Source organism: Tympanuchus pallidicinctus, unplaced genomic scaffold (genome assembly GCF_026119805.1).
Source record: "Tympanuchus pallidicinctus isolate F22 unplaced genomic scaffold, pur_lepc_1.0 scaffold17, whole genome shotgun sequence".
Lineage (NCBI taxonomy): Eukaryota > Metazoa > Chordata > Aves > Galliformes > Phasianidae > Tympanuchus > Tympanuchus pallidicinctus.
The window spans coordinates 9,351,395-9,372,626 of NW_026294690.1; the positions used below are offsets into that span (position 1 = coordinate 9,351,395).

The window sequence follows — 21,232 nt, forward strand, 5'->3', positions numbered from 1 at the left end:
CTTGAGCAGAAGCCAAAACAGCACTTTGGCACCATTTCAGCAGTTATTGTTCCACCAGCCCAAGCCAGCTGAAGCATCCAAAGATGTGTCAGGTCGATCTGCCTGTGGTTAGAAACTAGAACTCGTGGGTTCAGGCATCGGTCAGTCTGCACCAGAAAGCTTTGCAGGCTGTGAGCCGTGCCTTCTACCTGAGATTTATATGTTTGCAAGGATTTCATCACTGAAATTGCGAGAGCTGGAGGTGAAGAAATTTCTCCCCAGGATCGATTTGGTGCATGGCCAATACGCAAACCTTGCTTAAACAACACTGCCATTGAGGCACTGCAGTCACACAAGCCTCAAAAGGTTTCTGTATTACTTTTAAACAATTCGCAGAAGCCCCTCCATTCAGAGCAATCTCAGACATGTTTTTTCCTACCCAGCCATTGCAGTTTGAGAGCAGGGGTATCTGCAAAAATGTTTACATACAGTGAAGCACTGCTGTCGCTCAAAGCAGTCACTCGCTGTACTTGCACACCAGCTTGCCAGGGAAAATACGTGCACCAGGTATTTGTTACACTGCTTTCAGGTACTCTTTGCCAAATCTAAACTTGTTTTTGGAAAATGGAAGATGAGAGGAAAGAGCCAAATCTTTCAGTCCTGGCTCAGATGAAGCTCAGACTAAATTCAGGTTTTCAAGGTGTTGAAGCATGGCCCCTGTGCACAGAGACCCTGAAGATGGAGCTGCTTCTGTTTGGATATAGCAATTTGAAGATTTCACTCCTTGTTTGTCACATCTTATGGTCATAGGACAAAACTTTGAAAAGTGCCTGAGCCGTCTTGACAGCTACTACCATTAGGGCTCTAATGGCACAAACAGTCCCAGGGATTTTATTCAGTATTTTGCTCATGACAATTGTCATGCTGGCATGAGAAGTTGCAGGAACACCTTGCTTCTCTGCAGCATGAAGCTTTTTCTTTTCTCGCTGGCTTCACAGAAGATGAGGGGGCTGAGATCTAGCAGGTTGCTGTCAGGCAGAGTCACGGTGCTGTGGCAGTGTGAATGAAAGCAAAATTAGGGCTTTGCTGTCAGGGGGATGAAATATCAGCAAGCATTTCCCAGCAAAGATCTCTTCAGCAGCTTCCCATTAGTTTTCATTCACTTGATGTATTTCAGTGCTTATATTCAAATCATATTTCTCTGTGAAAGGAAGGGCTGTGTGCAGTCAGGCGAGCTGTGCCTTAATCTCTGTGCGTAGTCAGCAAGAAAAAGGTTGGAGCTACAGAGAGTAACAGAGGGTTTAAGTAAGACACTGCAGAGAGGAACTGCCAGGAGCTGGGAAGCAGGAGAGATGCACACAGAGCCTCACTGACTGTGTTGGCCATTATTGCTATGGGTACACGTGGATCTTCCCTTGCATTTCCTTAGTTTCTCCATCAGAGACTGACAATGGCAGCACTGCTTGGAGTCTGCTGAGCTGGGAGAGGTGGGACATGCAAAGCAGTGATGGCTCTGTTCCAGAAAGGTGATATTTTCCAGTGTGAAATGAGCAGCCTTTCCATCTCTCCCACCTCTGGCACCAAGGGCATGGTAGGATGGGTTGGGGTTGGACTGGGTGATGTTAGTGGTCTTTTCCAACCTTAATGATTCAATGGTTCAGTGTCTGGATCTATAATTGTAGGCATTGTGCTCTGGAAATCAGGTTGTCTAGCAAGTGTATTGATAACGTGACAAATGTTTCGATAGGAGAGGCTGAAAAGGAAGAAATGACTGTTCCACACCAACCATTCTGAAACCTTCAGTTAAATTTTCTTTAATTTGTAAGTGTTACATGGCCTAACCTCAGCCTTGCTTATTAGTGTTGGACAGATACCAGAGCATCTCTGCATTGCTGTGTTTGAAGTCTCTCTGTTAAATTCTTCTGGTTTCAATGAGTGCTCTTTCAAGCTGTGTAGCATGAGCAAATACTTTGAAGCGGGTGCTAATCAAAGAGCTAGAGCAGGATTTTCTACATCATTCACATCTTTTTTTTAAGTTTATTAAGATCAAAGCAGTTTACTGCAGTGAATACACTGAAAATGTATTCAAAACCTCAATCAAAATGAAGTAGAGGAAATCACTAGCTGTAAACTGCTGCATTATTTTGTGTTGTCAGTTCATTTAATGTACTGAGAATCTCAAACCTGTAGCCTCCTGACTGTTTTGCGTTGCTGATATTTCAATGACAGATGGCACTTGTAAAGGAACACGTCATGTTTATGCTCCTGGATTTTGAAAAGTCACCTGTTGAATTCAGTAAAACTTACATAATCTCACTGCTACTTCCACTGCATTTCGAGTCCAATTCTGCACAGACTTTGCCTGATGAAAAGAGTGGCAAAGTTCATTCAACTTTAGTCATTCTCACAGTGAAGATAAAGCATCATTGCTGCAACTGTAATATTTGAAGATAAATATTTCTATAAAGCCTTTCAAAAAGAAATGTCTATTAGACTTTTTTCATGGTTCCTCTCTCTAGTTGTACAGTGGCTATGTAAAAGTTCCTTTAATTGCCAAAGGGAAGCCACTGTTTGGGGGCAGAAGGTGTAATAGTAAGATTACCAGAACTGGGGTCAAAAGATAAAATTCCAACCTCAAAGCAAAGCTCTGGACTCTGTATGAGATTTGTTGTTTTGCTGAAATTTCATCTTTAAGAGTGCTCTGAAGCATTTGACAATGGTGCAAGGTAAAATGTTCAGGACCATTTGTATTTGAAACCACCAAGATATGCCAACTCCATGACACTCAAGGGCAACACTTCCATGGTAGGAGCAACATGAAAGCCTCAAAGCCAAGGCGTAGCTACCCATCCCAAGGACTGATGCTGATGCCCATCTGCATTTTGAACTTGTAGCAGATCCTGGTTGCAAACAGATAACAAAGTCTGTCCCATGTGCAAGGACATGCTTGTGTCTGCCCTGCTACCAGCTGGTAAAGATCGAGTCGATGGTAGGTTAGGATGGCAATCTGTTTTCCCTTGTTAAAACTCTCATCAGCCCTTATTTAACTTGCCTTGTATTTTCTGATATCTGAAATGCTGTTGCTAAATTGAATGTGCTGTTTTTGCTTGCGGCTCTGAAGCCTTTGTGCGTTGACTGCCGAGTTAATGATTTATACCTTAATGCTCCATTTAGGGCCCTCGTGTTTATCGCTCATGGCGCTGGGGAACACTGCGGCCGTTATGATGACTTGGCCCAGAGGCTGACAGAACTTAACTTGTTTGTATTTGCCCATGACCATGGTGAGTAGCCTAAAACAGTACTTGATTTACAGCAGCTCAGGACATTACTGGGGCAAATGCCATTAAAGCTACTCAGCAGTGAGAGAAAAGTCAATAAAATACACATCAGCGTAAATGAGAAAGGGAGTATTTGAAGCTTTGTAATAATCTGCATACTGAATCTATAAGATACAACTCTATTTCTCTGGGTTTTCCTCAGTCTTACCATTAATGTTACTGCTGATGCTGGTTTCACTTCTCTGTTAAGGACTATTTCTCTTTCACCTATCTCTTGGGGGTGAGGAGGGATCATCCACTGTGGTAGTGGGACTGGGAGCCACTTTTGCTGGATTCATGGTTCTTGTTGTCCTAAAAATCACAGTGGAGGGTCTAAAATGATATCATAATTTTCACGCAGCAGTACAACTAGATAGCTGCATCCTTGATGCAGGGAATCAATGTGGTTAATGATGGCAGTGAAAAAAAAGCAAGGTCAGTTCTGAGCTGAAAGGAGAAATGGGATGGATTTCAGGGCAAATCTGATCTCCTTCTGGCAGATCCTCCAAGGACATTGGAAAGCGTACAAAGCGTAGGACTACAATGAAAGGTTCTCCCTAGCTCTTCTCAGAGACAAGACTGCTGAACTTGAGCATGAAGATCCTGAAAGCTGTAGAAAGGAGAACAAGTGAGACATTGCACCCTTTAATCTGAGAAAGGAAAGGCAGTGTCTTATCAAATTCAAGTACTCACAGCTTCACCTTGGTTTTGCTTTCATGACTCCTTTTCACTCACAGCACTGCACTTGGTGCACAGAATTCTCCCTGACAAAAGAGTATCCAGTCCTGAATATATAAACTACTGTCTGTGGTTTCACAGACAGCAGATCATATGCCATGCAGAGCTGACTTCACAAAGACAGTTGACCTGTGCAAAATTATCTCTGCTGACCACAGGAGTCTGTTTCTCCTTAAATGGGCACAAATGTTGTAAGTGTGGTCTCATTCACGTCAATATACTTCCTTCTGATTCGAACATAGGCTAGTGGGAGTGTGCAGCCATCCCAGCAGAAAAGATCTCCAATCCTCTTTTGGTATCTATATGGCACAAAGTTCATGAGAAAGGCAGAGGCATGGACTATGTGCTGTTCACCCTGAAGCTGCTCTTAGTAGACAACAATGTATGCAAAGGTGACTGAACAAGACACAAGCAATTTGTTCAGATGGCTGGCCAGGGCCCAGCACCCCAGGACTGTGGCTGCTCACTGTGCATGCTTAGTGGGCCTTCATTCCTTATTCCCTTAACACTCAGTAACGGTTTTGAGGAGTTGAAATAGCAATATTTGAAGCAATGAGTCTAGAAAAAGTGATAGAGCACTGTATTTATTGCATGGATTTGGTACAGAGAATGACTCTTCTGTTGGTGGGAAGGGGCTTTGGGGTGAAGGATCCTGTCAGGTGTTTATTGTGCTGCATAAAGAGACAGTTATTTGCTCTCTTTTCCTTGACTTTTTTTTTACTAGAGAAGCGTAGGTATGTTGTGTTTTTCTTCCCATGGACAGAATTGCTGAATTGATCAGTTCACTTAACACACTTCTGGTTGCTTGGGCTGCTTAAGAGCTTCATTCTCTCTGTCAGACTTACAGTATTCATTGTCAACTCAGTTTGGTTTTCATCATCACAAGAGGAAGAGGGCAAAGAGGAACCTGAAAGCAGAACACTGAAAACACAGTTGTACTACACAAAGAACTCATTTAAATGAGACTGGACTCACTAAGCTACAGAGACAATTAATGTATTTTGGGCTCTGTAAAATAATTTTTCCACCTAAAGAGGTGAGTGGTGAGGACAGACCTTGTCTGGAGTAATACAGTTACAGCCTGCGCTGTAGGACAGGGACTGGGCTCTGATGGAGCTGTAGGTGCCCCTGTTCAGTGCAGTGGGGGTGAACTGGGTAACCTTTAAGGGTCCCTTCCACTACGATTCTATGACACACACCTTCACTGCCAAATCTACCCAGAGCAAATGGAGGATTATAACTTTTCTCCACTGTTTTCCCCTTACCAAGTCACCTCACTGGTGTGTTTCCTCATTGTGTCCCATCCTTCAGATATCTTTGGGTAATATTAGTTATTCAATTGCATTAGCAAAATAATTGCTTTCCCTTTGTAATTTTTTATGGTAACTCTTAAGGGCTTGGTGTAGATTTTTTGATCTGGATGTTTATTCTTGTTATAGAATACTCATGGATACATTTCCCAATACAGGCATGATAAATACTCATGGATACATTTCCCAATACAGGCATGATATTATTCATGCAGTTCCTCTGCAGGGCTAGCATGATTTCCCAAATGAGTTGGGAAGTTGCTATGGCTGTAATGTGTGTGACTTGACTGATTTATACAGTGTCTGTCCTTCAGTCAAAAGAAGGAAAAATAATTTCCATTTATACTGCTGATTCTGTAAAAGCTTATGCATGGGCTGTAAATCTCGCTGAAGGCTGCTCTGCACCACTGGTTCTTGTTATGCAAGGCTACAGCAAAACGGCTGGCATATCACAGGGTAACAGTGCTCATCTGAATTTGTGTCTTCCTATTGGCACCAGAGAAGTGGCACCAGGTTGGCTTTCTCAGTGTCTCAGAGTATGTTATTAATGCATTTGCTCTTTCAGATATTTCACACTAACCTCAAGACAGCTGTATCTCATAGCTACTTATTAGAAACTTTCCTCAATAGTGGTGAAAACTTATTTCCAGAAGACCTCTTAGGTTTCCTTTACACCTAATGCTGTTAAATTGCTTTGTTTAATATCAGCCTCATGGCAGAGAAAAATGCTATTTCTTTGTAATGCAGCATTTCATTCTGTGGTCTCTTGTGTTTTAATAGGCAGGTAATGGTTTTCCATGGTTTCTGAATGTACCTGGAGTGCAGCTTCATGAGTTAAGGTTGCTGAGAGGACCCTGCTATGTATTTCTGCCAGGTTCAGCTTCGTTGAAATGAAATTTCACATTTTGGTTTCCTTCCTATATTACTGTTTATTATGTCAACATTCTGATGACCGAGAGACAGACGAATACATTAGGTTATTGGCAATCAATTTAGGGAAGCCCTCTTAGAAGGAATACCCATGGGAGAGTCAACAAACTGGAGCGATATGGTAATTCTTCACGGACCTGCAGACAGATTGCAGCTCCTTTTGTTATGTTATCTTTAGGGTGAAGCAGAAAGCCAAGGAAGATGAGAATAAAGGATAGAGAATGTGGCTTTGTTTCCCCTATCCAAGCATTTTCTGTTGGTAAAGCACATGATGTTCCTGCTATCCTCGTCTCACTTCTTGAAACATCTCATTTGCTGGCATCTTATTTGTATGGTTGCATTACATGGCTTGAAACCAGAACGACAGTTTCACCTTCAAAAGTACATGTCAGCTAATCATGGTTACAAAAGCATTCCAAGATCCAAGGTCCACAAAAATACATTCACTTAGATCTTACACTTCTAACAGTGATGGCACAGAACATCTTTTTCACTCAGAATTGCTGGTGCTTCTTATGGGTAATGAGTAATGGTCTTCTGGTATGCAAATGAGGAAAGTGAATTACTTAGCCCTAACCAGGCAGCAGATTTTAGCCTTTAGATTTGCTTGAGGACAGTGCTTTGCAATGCTGGTGAGCACTGCAGATGGGCTAAGAGTCCCTCTCAGATACCTACTGCTGCTTGTGCTCCCCATTAATTTCTTTGTTGCTTTCTCTATTTAAGTGTGTATATTTAAAAAGCAGAAAATAGCTGTAGGCTTTTAAATGCTTCAAATATTAGTTGTGTTTTTTTTTTGCAAGTGATTGCTGTGTTGTTCTTGCAACTGTTAAAAGACCATTTTGTTGATGAGAACAGAAGGCTTTTATTTATTCATAGCACTGGGAAGGATTGGTCTGAAGAGAAAGGTTAAAAAGGACTGAGCAGAGACAAACTGGGAGGGGGGGAAATGATTAAGAAGGATGTCAGCACTAATCAGAGCATTAATAAAAACGAGGATACTGCAGTGAGAAGGAACCGTTCATGGACACCAGAATGAGGGAATGTTCCTAGAGAGCAACACTCCTGGTGATGTGAAATCACTGGGAGTCTGGAAATATCAGCATTGCAGGAGTACAAAATACTGTCCCATACTGGTGTGTTCCCTTTTGGGCTTCTTCTGAATTCATGTATTTGTTCACCTAGCAGTGGCAGTTCCAGGGCAGAAGGAGACCCAGCAGCAGAGTGAGTTCCTCTCTCTTGCTCTGTATTTCTTCTGCATGAACACCAACTCTTCACAAATCCTCTTCACAAATCCTCTTCACAAAAGCTCTTTCAATATTTTTACTAGTGGTTCCAAACAGAAAATTCCTAACCTAGAAGGAAATCTTTCAGAGCTCTGGATTAAATTCCACAAGTATATTCCCTATGGAGAAATTAGCCTGTTTGTTCTTCAGATTATCTCTACTTGTCCATCTTTTAGTATTTTATGATCATTTATTTGGATTGGAGAGAGTGCTGCTAAGTGGTGATTAATCTGTCCTGCTGTGGTACAAGTACATGGACATAAATCTGTATATATAGCTTCAAAAACTGCCAGACTGAGAACCTGTGTCAGAGCAAAAGTAACGGGGATATAAGGGAACACTTAAATGATTCTTTGACCCTTGATCTATGTTAAGTGTCCTATGGACCCGTGAGTCCCTGCTGGAACTCATCCATTCTCCCCTTTTAACCCAGGGGATGATTGAGCCATAAACATGCTGCTACATGAAAAGCAGTGATGGCACCTCAGGGGATATAGCAGGGAAGAGTCATGCTGGTCTTCCCCATCACTCAGCTTTTCTCTTCCTAGCATCCCCTGTATGTTAATAGGAGCCTATAGGGGACAGCTTGTGGCTGGGCTGGGCTGGGCTGGCAGAGCACAGCCAGTGCTGTTTTATCCCTGTTTTGACTCCAGATTTGGTACGGTCCCCAGCCGGTCTAGCTCTCCCTGGCCTTTGCTTCTCCAGATGCTGAACAAAGGTAGCAGTCAGACTTATCTGCCCTCCAGGGCAGACATGAGGAATGCTCAGAATGCTCAGGACACGCAGGAGGTAAAACCACAGGGTTTTACCAGCGGTTATGGGGTGAGAGTTCAGATACTATGAAACATTGTGTAGTTTCTGTAGGCAGTGAGAAAATGTAGGATTCTGGAGCAAAGTCCTCCTATAAAACAAACAGCTAATGAGTAAACTTCCTCCTGCCATCCACCTCTGCTGACAGATGACTGCTGGTCTTGTAGCAGTGACAGTTTACTAAGGAGAAGAGGTCTGAACCTCTTTGAAAATATAGGCAAAATGATTCATGCTGCTTAAAGGTCTAACTTGCCCTGTGTTCTTGAATGCACTCTCTTAATTGGATGATGCATTTCCTCTTGCTGTCTCTCAGTCTGCTGCATGGGATTGGGTTCTGTTGGCAGCAGTGAGCATGCGTATCTCAGAGGAAAAAGTGATCAGTATAGACAAAGTGATCTCTGTATACCTCTTACAGTACAGGGATGCTGAATAGTGCCTATAAACATACCAGAATACAGCGTAGCCCAACCTCAGGGGATAACCTGTGGTGTAACACGTAATTGTGAGTGCTTTGAGAAGAGTTTTACTGAACAAAGCTGTGTAGCAATTTTTGAGCAGTTTGTCATAGACATCTGCAGCCCAATTTGGCTGAAGTCATCTCAGAAGCAGACCTGTCATGTCAGTGCGAGCCCTTTGTCCACATTGAGATCATAGAACCATAGACTTAGTGAGGTTGGAAAAGACCACTAAGACTATCCATTCCAACTGCCAGCCCATCACCACATGGCATTCTTCAAGGCAGGAAGACAGCAAGAAAACAAATACCTATGGTGTCTCATGCTTGAGCAAAGACCACAAGCTGAGATTTGGAGATGTATGTGTGGCTTTTATTTTGTCTTGTGAAGGCAGATGAAACAACACTGTCAGGCAAGGAAGCAGCCAGACCACAGCAAACTGAAAATAAACAGATGATGAGTCTGAGCATGACCTGTGCATCTGTAATGGAATGTTTTGCTTAAAGCATTTTAGTTTGGGGAGGGACAAGGGTACTCAGACGTGTTTCCCTTCCCTCCATTCCAGACATGAGTTTGATGGACTGATTGAGAATAATATGGAAACCATGCTGATGTAAATGGGGGGAAAGCACAGTTCTGAGTCATAGGAGTTGAGGAATTGTGAGGACTGGGTACACTTTTGGCACAGGCACATATAAGTGGGACAGTTGAGTCCCTGACATTAGTTGTGTCGTGTCATCCAATGCGTGCTATGAAAACATGCCAAAACAAACCAAGGCGGCTGAAAGAAAAAATCTTTTTGTTTGCCTGGCCATTGTTTTGAAGTCAGACAGGTTTGTCACATAATCAGTGATGCAGAGCAGGCCTATAAGCCAGAGTGGATGCAAGCATTGTTTGCACGAGGGGAAGGCAATGCAGATGCTCTATCCCCACTACTCCTCTACATGCACATCACTAGACAATCACGTTGAACTGCAGTAAGGATTGTGAAAGACTAGACATCATTTCCTCTGTTCCCCCACTTACTCTGCTACTTGCAATCACTCAGCCATTTCCTCACTGCTGTAGACCCACCCTGTACCAAAGATTATTCCGTAAACAAGCACATGTCATGCAGGCAAGCAGGATCCTTGGCTCGGTTCCTGGATAAATTGAGTTGCTCTTGCTGCAGCTGAGGTGAACAGGGACTGGAGCCTGGTCACGGCTGGGACACCCTGTCCTCAGCCCTGTCCCATCCAGCTTTGGGCACTATCAGGTGATGAGAAGAAGGCGATGCACAGCCAGCTCTTCTGGCCTTGCAAAAAACCCACAATACGAGGGAATCCCTTCTGGGGCACATTAGGATCTACAGAGCTGATTTTTTACTCTGAAAGAAACAGGCCGTGCAATCCGCCCTAGTTCTCCTAATTATTCACTGCTTACTAATGAGCAGGGGGAGAAATGTCAGTAGGTCATTTCATGAGATAGTACATCTTCTCAGCAGCTGCTTCTTGAACAAAGCCTCGCTGTTGGCCTTCACACAAGGAGGCGTGAGGCTGTAACAACGGGCCCTAGTGAGAGGGGAAACAACGAGAGAGGGAACAGAATGCTCTCTTTTTAACACAACAACTCTGAGCGTGGAGCTGGCCGCTTTGGCCACCTTCCAGACCATGCTCCTCAACCTGTCACTGTTAACAGACAGGCTGCTTGACAAAGATGTGTCATTCATTCAGGAAAGTTAAAAGGTTTCCATCGTCTATAAGGGTTAGGACCTTCTAGTTTGCCCTCTATGGTTCTGCCTCTCAGATGAGAAATACTCTCCATGGTAAAGAGGAGCGGACCATTAAATTTGTGTGAAGTGCAGATGATGCTACAACTAAATCAGAGGAATTTTGGGCAAGGGGTCCTGATGTTCGGGAATGACATCCTTTATTCAGATAAATGGTAGATCAATCTGTAGATGCCCCTGTTCATTGCAGAGGGAGTTGGACTAGATGGCCTCTAAGGGTCCTTTCCAACCTAAACAACTATATGATTCTATGAAATAGCCTTGACTTAATGAGCTCATTTCATTTTTCAACCTGTTGTGTTGCTTCTGTGGTCTCAAAGACCTGTGTAACTGTCATCTATACTCAGTCTTTACAAATATAAATCAAAGATCTCTGTGACAGAAGGCAGGCTCAGACATGTGTCATGTCACTATGCTTCCTATTAGCGAAGGAAAGTTGACAACTTCTTGTAATGTTTTCAGCAGCTTACTTGCCCTCCCATAACCCACTTTGCAAGCTGTAGGAGTATGTCTGCATGCAAGATGGTTGAGGGTGGAAGGACAAGGACCAGATGTTTATTAAAGAGCTTAGGCTGGGAGAACAGATCGTTTCGTTTTACTAGATAGGCCTGCTCTCTGGAGCTGTTGGACAGACATCAAACTTGCTTCAGACTTTGTTCCAGGGATCATTTCCTTTACTGACTTCCACAGCAAGACATTAGTTCATATCATCAAGGACATTGGCCTCAAGAAGCTATCTGGAAGAATATGTACCCTTCAGAGGGAAAAAAAACAGTAAAAAGATGTTGTATACATCATCAGTGGAACTTTTTAATTAGTGATGTGGATGATGGGATAGAAAGCACTTTCAGGAAGCTTACAGAGATACCAAATTGTAGAAAGCAAGTGTATGATAGAAGGCTGCTATTCACAGGGGCCTTGACAGGCTGAAGAAATGAACTGGCATGAAATGGGCTTTCAACAAAGGCACTTGTGAGGTCCTACATCTGGGGCAGAACGACCCTGTGCAGCAGAAAAGGTTGGGAAATGAATGAATAGAAAGCAGCTTTGCAGAAAAAGACCCAGAGATCCTTGCAGACTAGTTGAACATGGGTCAACAGTGTGACCTTGCGGTGAGGAAGGCCACCACATACTGGGCTGCACTGGAAAAACTGTAGCCAACTGAAGAGAAGTGATTATTCCCTTCTATTGAGCATTTGTGAGACCACATCTGAAGCGCCGGGTCCAAATTGCTCCCCAGTACAAGGAAAACATTGACATACTGGAGGAAGGCCAGAGGAAGGCTGTCAAAACAATTAGAATATTGGAGAACAAGATGTACAAGGAGAGATTGATAAAACTGGATTTATTTAGCTTTAGAAGAGAAGGCTATCAGGAGATTCTACTGCTGTCTATGAGTACTCAGTGTGGGAGCACAAAGGACCAGACTCTTCTTGGATATTCATGGTGATAGGATGAAGGAAATGACACGTCACAGTTTGAGAAATTCCAATTAGACAAAAGGAAAAAATGTTTTCACCATGTGGGCATGTACCTGACTGAATGGGTTTCAGTAGGACCTTGAACTAGACAACCTCCACATATCCCTTCCAACTTCAATACGTCTGTGACTCTATGAACATCCTAAAGAACACCTAACCACAAGCATTTGGGATGCTTCTTCCAAAATTTAAATACAGGAGGTTTTGAAATGGGGGAAGAAATGATCCCTTTAAAAGTACAGTTCAATGGTGCATATAGTTAGGAGCAGCTTTATCTTCAATGCTTTTTGGTGCCTTTGCATAATGAGAAAAAGGAAGCATGTGTTTATTTTCACCTTTACAGGGATTTTTTTTTTTTTCCCCATAGCAACAGCATCTCATTAACGTGACTAGCTTTGCTATTGTTTGTCAGTGGTATCTAATTTGGAGGAGGTTGTTTCAGAAACTAATTACTGATGATCCGTCTATAAATGTATCTTATACAGATGTGGAGTTTGTCATCCTATTGAAGTACAAATGGCTGTTCTAAGTTATCGAACAGCATTGGAAAAGTGAAGAAGAAAAGATGTTCTGTGTATGGAAATCTTGTTGGATTAAAACATAACGTAATTTCCTTCAATCCCTTTTCAAATAGATAGCAGTTCCCAAAGGAACACAGTGTATCTCAGGTTGGTGTCTAGTTCAGTGCTAACCTCTAGGAACAGGATCGTTAAGGAGTGTGGTATACAAAGAAAGCTCTTATTTGCACTGAAGAAATAAGGCAAAGGAAAGGCTTTACAAAGAAAAGCAAAATGTATAAGTGGCCAATAAATTGTTGTTAGCCATTTCAGTTTAATTTTTCGTGCACTTTGTACCCTACTTACATTGCAAACAACTGAATGAAACTGCTCTTGCTGAGCTGAACAGCTACTGTAGTGGGGGGAACTACTCAGTGAAGAACGCACAACTTTTCAAAACACTTTAAGAAAGAATTGCCCTTCAGATCACATAAGCAGCGATCTGTAGCCACAGGAAGTCTCAATTAAGCTGCATGCTTTTTTTGCTTTGATCAAAACCATGGTTGTCTCATCCTATTTTTCACCAAATTACTGCTCTAACAGTTTTCCTGGGCCTGCCCCAGGGAAATCGATTGCCCCGTATTTGTTGCGTTCTGTACAATGTTATTAGCTGGAACAGGGACTGAACCAATAACAGGGTCTTACAGGTGAGGCATCAGAACCCACAGCCTCTACTTCAGGAGACGTCCCATAATGGTCCTTGCTCTCAGAGAGCTCGAGCAACAGATACTTGCCAAAGTGCACAGAAGCAGCTGGTACACACTTTGCATACTGTGTAGTTCTGATATGCAGTGTTTGCTGGTTTATTTGCTCATTCATAAGGTGTGGTGTGTTGCTACGAAGCTCATATACCTGATTAAAATGGGTGGATTTTCTCCATAAATAACTAACCACGTTGATTTTCCTGAGGGTATTTGTATAGGTTGCAGACTCTGAACCCTTCTAAGTGACCGCTCCCACAAGTCCCACCATGAACAGACGTTTCTCTTTCTTAAAAAAAAAGAGACAAAGACTTTTTTAAAATTCAAACTGTTCTCCAGCAGTGGCTGCAACCAAGACATTGAATGCTGCAGCAACGTAGCCCAGAAGCAAAACAGACAGAGAAGGAAGGGAAAATTCATCTTTTTTGATTCACATCTTCAGATTCTTCCCGTTAATTAGAGTGGTGTAGAGAAAGATGTTTTGCCACCATGTCTGGTGCTTTCAGTTGCTCATGTTATTTGTATTGCACATTCATTTTGAATGTGGAACAGAAAAGGCATTTCTTTGTTTATTAAACATGGTCTTATTAGGAACACAGACGGGAGGACACTCCCTGGGTCATAGAGTGTTTTGTTCCTGCAAATAGCATGCGCCAGTTTTTTCACAAATGGCCCAAGCTCAGCTTTTAATCATGTTTGGTTGTTAGCAAACACTGCTCCAGCTGAGTGTGCTGCTCCAGGCCTGGGCACCTCTGACCCTTAGAAATGCTCTCCTCACCTCTTGTCTCAGTGTCTTCTCATGGGTTTTAAGGTTGACTTTGCTATGCTAGTAGGAAGTTAATAAGTCCTGGACTGTTATTTTAGGGGAAAAAAAAATGGCTTTAGCTGCTAAAGAGTTGGAGGAGAAACTCTGAGAAATATGGCTGGTGATTCGGGAAAATGATTTTAAAAAATTAATCATCAAAACTGAAAGGCTCTGGCAGTGCGACCCTCTTTGTTTCTTAGTCCATTAGTAAGCAGAACAGAACATCTGGTCAGCCTCTGTTCGCTTTCCAACCTAGATGAGATTTTCCAGCACCGCAGTAACATTCCTTTCAGTCCTGAGCATTTTCTTTGTAAAAACAAAACGAGGATTGCAAAAGGTCTCACAAAACCTATGGCCAGCTGGAAATAGTCTTCTCTGAAGGTGTGTGCATCCACTGTGAAGTCTTCTGAGCAGTTTGGCGGTCAGGGAGCTGCCTACAGTGGAGGTGTTTGCTTTTGTAACACACCAATCTGTTCAGCAAGGCATGAAAGGAGGACTGATAAACCCATTTCTGTGAGCAGCTGCCACTCCTGAGCAGTGCCATGTCTTAGTCTGTGCTGGCCATGGCAGAATTCATTGCAGCGCCTCCAAAAGTACTGCCTGCAGGCTCAGTTATACCCATGACATTCTAATGCTGAGATTTATCAGCAGTGCACTGCAATCTGAGAATGCTTGTTCAGCTTAGCAAAACAAATAATGCTGAATTGTAGATGGTACAAAGAATCGTGTTAAATCCAGATCCCTTAAAATAGGCATTTTCCACACTGCATTTACTTTCTGAATGTATCGAAGGCAAAGCGTGATGGCAATTTCCTTCATGCTAAGGAGTCTGTAGCCAAGCTTATGCTGGGGGAAGGGAGAGGAGGCTGAACTGAGTCCTTCTGATCCTATTTGCGCTTGCATAGCCCAAAAGCAACTTGCAGGTCCTCAGCCTTCAACAGCATTTGCAGTGGTGGGGTGGTGACCGAGGTGCAGAGATGCCAGCCAGGATTCATGGCTGTCATCCAGGCATGTTTTGCAATGAGAAACAGAGCACAGAGAGCAGCAATCTGCCTGTTGGGTTCTGACCTGCCTAATAAATATACATGCAGTAGGATTTTGGTGTTGCAGGGAGAAGTTACAAAGGACTGGGGATCAGCTACCAAAAAGCAGCTGAAACAATCACACTGAAATCAATCTGTACCAAGAGAGGACAGCAGTTTTGCTGCAGGACAAATTTAGTAGTGCTATTTTCTGCCATGCTACTTTCCCTGTGCTCCATCTCGCTGTCATCCAGCCCAGAGCCAGCTGGCAGCCCTGGGCTGTCCTGGCACACTGCATAGGGCTGTCCCACCCAGGCTTGCTCCCTGGCAGACCCACTTAATGAGGAGAGGGGTTCTTAATTGTGTGGATGGGAAAAGCGGGTCGCAGTTAGGGCTGGTAGGGTTTGGGTCAGCTGTAACCCTGTTAAAAACAACAAAGACTGTCCTTATTCGAAATAATCCACCTGCTGCTTACATGGTATAATGGCTGAGCTTATGCAAAGTGGGTACAAAAAGCTGTCAGTGCTGGAAGAGCGCTATTTCCTTCATGCCTTGTCAGAACGGGGACAAATCCAGTCTAATGAGGGTGGCACTGCCTGGTCATTAAGCCTCTGCCATGTGGCAGTGCAAAGGAGTGAAGCAAAAAGGAAAAACCTTCTGAGCACTTCGGAACTGATGTTGTTCCTAGCTCCCTTCAGCCAGATCAGCTGCAATCCTGAAGTAGGGATCCCAAACACAGGAGTTGGGGAGCTCAGGTTTGTGACCAACCTTTTGGCAGCTCAGTTGGTAAAACACCTTGCTGCTGTCTTTGAACACAGTCACCAGGTTTTAGAACCATTATCATTACTATCTATTTGCCAGTTGCTGAAAAAAATGTTATATAACCAACTATCTGTGCCAAGATTGCTTTGGAGTAGAGAAATGCCGTACTCCAGTGCCAAGAATCTCACAGACTCAACAGAACCCACCAGGAGCCCCTGTTCTATATGGGAACTTGTGTTTATTTTAACATGCAAGCAAATTGGGTGAGAAATGGCTCTGATTTACTTTTTTGTTTGTTTGTTATTGATGTGGGTTCCCAATAGGTGGTCTGTGTGGAGGGGAACCTTTTGAAGAAAGCTTGAAAGGAATTTGTGCCTGTCCCTCAAGATATCAGTCAACAGCACAGAGAGCACTGATGCTCCAGCTTTCATCTCTTTTTCTTCTCGATGCCTAATCTAGTGTTAGCAGGGAAGAATTAGGCCTGTCTTCCCTGAGATGAATTGATTTGATTGTTTTCTGAAGCATAAAAATATTCCAGGCACACGCATGGGAGTTCAATGTCGCTGGCAGCTGATGTGCCTGCAGTGCAATGGACATGAGTGGGGTCATGGGCTCACAGTGCTGTTGGGAGGGGAACAGTCAGAAGGGCTGTGCAAACACTCAGGCAGGGTAAATGAAACCATCTTTAAGCAAATAGAAAAGCAAGAAATGAATGGCCTTTTTTAAGATAAAATTGAACACGCTTTCTAGTTAAACAAGCTGTCATTTAGGACTTGATAGCATGTGCACGTTGGAAGGCCAACTTGCATGCCAGCAGTGCACTGGAATATGTGGGCAGGAAACTGCAGCATTGTCTCTTTCATTGAAATACCTGACATTTTGAATTGGTGCCCCAAGCTGCTTGAAAGCAGTCAGAGATGGAAACTGGATCAGGAAATCGAGGAAAGTGGACTTTCATCCATCCTTCCATCTGGAATTTAATAAAGTTTGTACCCTTTCTTGGATTTTATGGTGCTAAAACATCAGAATAAATAAGCACAAAAATATATAGATGGATAGATAGGCATAGATAGATAGATAGATAGATAGACAGACAGACAGACAGACAGATAGATACAGCTATGGATAGAGAGACAGATAAACAGATGCTTTAAAACTTAATTTAAAATAGCAGGAAGATTTCCCTTGGCTGCTACAGCTGAGGGCTGGCTGGGGAGGTGGCACCGCAGAAGGGGCTGAGGAAGAAAGTGCAGGATGACGGAGTATGAGCTTTGTGGAAAATGACATGGGCTCAGCATTCCTCTTCCATGGGCCTTCATCCGCCCTGCAGCATCATTTGTGCTTGCAGCAGGAGTGACAAAGCCATGCAGGAGCTCCCAACCTGCCATCCCTCACTGCCTTACACACCACCCAGGCTATGCTTGTGTCTCTAGCCTGGCCAAAGCATCTGCTGTTTGCAAGTGCAGCCTGTGAAGAGATTATTATTTTGCAACATAAACACTCAGATGGCTTTTTTTCAGCATGTTTTCATGAGCAGCATGAAGTTCCAAGAACACTTTTAAGAAAGTGCAATTCAGAGCCAAATTCAGCAACAGCATAAGGAATGGGCAAGTCTTTTAGAGCCAAGAGAACCACGTCTGTATCCATTAGAGATGAATTGAATCTTAACATCGGCAGAAACAGTTTGCCTTGTTGCACAGAGTTAATGACCGCTCTGATATGTACCAGGTCATTTTGTTTGTCATCTTTAGAGTACAGAAAAGATTTTAAATGGTTTCAGCAAGACGACTGGTTCTCTGCTGCCCAGCAATAAGGCACAAATAATTTTAGTATAGAAAATTGCCTCTTTCTTTTTTTTTTTTTCTAAGCAAGACAACAAACAATATAACTCTGTGTGTGCACTATTCTAAAAATATCTCAGCTCTGCAAATGTGTCTCTGATGTGGGTGGAGAAGGCTTTCAGTTTCCTGCACTCTTTGTGTGAGACAAGTGCATAAAGACTATCCAACAAATAATGAAAGAAAAATGATTTTCCTAATCTTGAGAAGGAAAAAGGAAGATTCTGGACTTGTGTATTCAAGGCAAGCCTCTCCTTAAATAAATGTGGGGGGGGGGGGGGGGTGGAATTCTTAGGCAAATGCTTAATGTATAAAACACTGAGAGTGGAGAGATACTGCTGGGCACCATAGCTAATGGCTTTATAACCTGGCTACTGTCATGAGAAACAGGGTATTCACTGTATCCATATAGGTGGTAAAAAAGAAGGGATGCTGAGGGCTGCTCAGACAGAGAAGAACAGACAAGATTTTCAAGCAATAAGCATGTGTTGTGATACGTTTCAGATCCTCAAAGCAGCTGAAGATGGAACCAGTGGTTAGGGTGAGCCTTCTCCTTTAAGTTCCCAGTGCTTCTCAGCTGTCTCTGTCCTGCTCGTCACAACTGCATACAAAATGAAGAGTATGGACATACAGAGGGCAGGCACTATCGAACACATCAGACTTGGTTTAAAACAAGAGGTAATGGCCTCAAGTTGGGTTGGATATTAGAAAAAATGACTCAGAAAGAGTTACAAGGCACCGGCATGGGCTGCCCAGGGAGCAATGGAGTCACTGTCCCTGGAGGTGTTCAAGAAATGTATGGATGCAGCACTAAGGAACGTGGTTTAGTGGCCATTGTGGCAGTTTGAGAGCTGGACTTGATCTCAGCAGTCTTTCCCAACTTTAACAATTCTATAATTCTTTTGCTGGGAAATGGGAAAAGGCAGTTGGGAAGAAAGAGCAGAACAGGCTCCCTTACTGTAATGAGGGTGCTTGTAGGGCAGGGAAGCTGCTTTGTTGAGCAGGACTCCTGATGGAATATCAGAGGTGTTTCCTGTGTGTATTTGTCCTCGAGTAGAACATTTGCTTTACATGTTCCCGAGGATAAAGGAACAGTCTGCTGACTTCCCCAGATGTTGATTGAAGCTTATTCCTGTTGCTTTCAGTGTTTGCGAGCCTGGATGGTGGATTAGATGTACTGCTTGTTAAATGAATATTTAAACACTGGGGGCTCTGAAATCTAATTTATTTAATTAATGAGCATTGCTCACTTGATGAAAAAGATGTGTATTTGATTCATTATAAACCAAGTATAGTTTGTTTGAGTGAATTGTTCTGACAATTTGAAGTGTTTACTTGTTCATTATTTTCTTTCATTAAACCTCAAAAAAAAAAAACACAACACCCAAGCAGAAAGTGAAGGCTTTGCACATTTGTTATGTACACCCATTATTAGTGTCATCTTGTGTATTGTATCACCCACATTCTCCATCTATGTGCTTTCTCCCATCTCCTCCTCTGCAAAAATGCGTTGCCTTACATTCTTGGATTGGAATTTATTCTTAAGTTTAGATCTTGCAGTACCTGGGACCAAGGTCTGTAATGATGTTCTACAGTGTTGGGTGCCATAGAAGTGCAACAAAAAGCAGTCCTTGCTCAGACAAATTTGAATAGATCCCATAAATACAGGTATCAGCTGTAATGCCTTGTGACACCACTTAATTAGCTGCTACAACATCTTCCAAGACTAAAACAGTCCTGAGAACTCTGTCTGCTTGACTTAGTGCTTTAAAGGTGAGCATTGGCTCATGCTGTATCATTGCTCATCCCATTTCCAGTTTGGGGCAGGAACCTAAGGCCCTGAGGAACAAAGCAAATGCAAATGCATAATATTCTTGCAAATACCTCCTCCAAAAGGCATATAGGCATTTGTTTCAAATAGACTTGTCAGACTCCAGCTGTAGGTCCCTCCAGTACGCTTACTGATCACAGGTAGAGAAAGAAGAGGGTCCTAGCAGCCTGAGCTTAGCACAGAATCTTGCAAAAACCTCTCCCTTTGCTGCTGCCGTGTGCTGGAGCAGTAAGTCCACCTTTCTGACCTCCCACAGCCTCTCTGGGAGTAGAATCACATCCATGCTCTGGCTTATTAAACCAGAGGCTGCTGCAGCAAGCTTTGCAAATGGCCCCTTCTGACATCATTAAGAAATGTCCTTTTGGGTGGGATTCTGCTCCAGCGGCTCCTCAGCTGGAGGTTATTAACATGACAGGTCTCACATTTAGCTGCTCTTGCATCCACACTCTGTTGTTACTGCAACTCCAAATGTATTTATGCCCCAGGAGCAGTAAAACCTGAAGAGCCTGAACTTCTTCCAGCCCTCTCTCTCAGTTGTGCTTCCCCTTTAAATTCTTGGAGTTAGGACTGGGAAACTGTTTGACTTGAAAGGGACTCTTAAAGGTGATCCAACTCACTGCAATGAACAGGGACACCCACAGCTCCATCAAGTGCTCAGAGCCTGTCCAGCCTGACCTTGGCTGTCTCCAGGGGTGGAGCACCCACCACCTTTCTAGGCAGCCTGTGCCAGTACCTCACTGCCCTTACTGCAAAAATCTTCTTCCTTATATCCAGTCTAAATCTAAATCTCCTCTCTTTTAGTTTGAAGCCAATTCCCCTTGTCCCATTACAGCAGTTAGGTATCTAGACAGAAAAAAAACAAGCACATGGTGTGATGGATCCTAAGCCAGGAGTCAAGCCCTGTGGTTCTGTTGATTATTTCTACCATCAATTGGCTGGAAACAGCATTTCATATCACCAATGCTGTGGTGGTATGCTTACTGTAACAAAAATGGAACCAAACCATCTCCATTATCCCAAAGCAGGAAGCCTTCAAATATATGAATAGTCAAGATCCAGACTCTGCTTGGAGAGTTACTGCTCCCCAGGCAGCTCTCTCATGTCCTCTCTCTATGTTTTATGGCTTTCTCACGATAAATAGTGAGTAAAGGCTGAAAAAACAACAGACCATAATTTCTGTTCTCCCATAACTGAGCTTTAAGGAACACCACTGACATCAGAAAATATACAGCAGCATAGCTGAAGTCAGCATTTTACCCTGCACTTCCATGTCACCTTATCTTCAGTGGCAAAGTGTCCCAGCTGGAGCTTTGAGGGATGGCTCACAGCACACCTGAGCACACAGGATCAGGCAGAGCCTTTGCTGGGAGGATCTAGTGATAGAAGGAGAAAGAAACACATATGGCCTGGGGCTTGTATAAAAGCCAGAGAACAAGATTCTGCTCAGGTGTGATGGAGTAGAGAGCCTGGAGGGATTTTCTCATCGTGGCTCAGAATGATTTGCTGAGGGTTTGAAGCTCCTTCCTTCTCCAGAGGGAAGGCAGTGTGATGCTAAGACAAAAGTTGTCAAAGCTCCTTCTTGTTTGTTCTTCCCCCTTTTTCTCAGCACAGGAGCTGTTCAGCAGTTTCCCCCATGTTTTCAACA

At 43.2% G+C, this 21,232-nt stretch overlaps 1 protein-coding gene and 1 long non-coding RNA gene across 6 annotated transcripts in view; one reads left to right on the plus strand and one right to left on the minus strand.

Moving 5' to 3' along the window:
* Window positions 1-21,232, plus strand: part of MGLL (monoglyceride lipase) — an 89,253-nt gene that overhangs the window by 50,215 nt on the left and 17,806 nt on the right. For all 5 annotated transcript variants that reach the window (XM_052678792.1, XM_052678794.1, XM_052678793.1 and 2 more), the window contains one exon: window positions 3,154-3,260. In XM_052678792.1, the coding sequence (XP_052534752.1) occupies window positions 3,154-3,260 (107 nt within the window). The remainder of the gene's footprint in view (window positions 1-3,153; window positions 3,261-21,232) is intronic.
* The window catches only part of LOC128078521 (uncharacterized), a 43,048-nt gene that overhangs the window by 13,443 nt on the left and 8,373 nt on the right, over window positions 1-21,232 (minus strand). The window contains exons 2-3 of the long non-coding RNA XR_008205690.1: window positions 3,990-7,626; window positions 3,466-3,906 (exon numbers count right to left, since the gene is read on the minus strand). This is a non-coding gene — a long non-coding RNA (uncharacterized LOC128078521). The remainder of the gene's footprint in view (window positions 1-3,465; window positions 3,907-3,989; window positions 7,627-21,232) is intronic.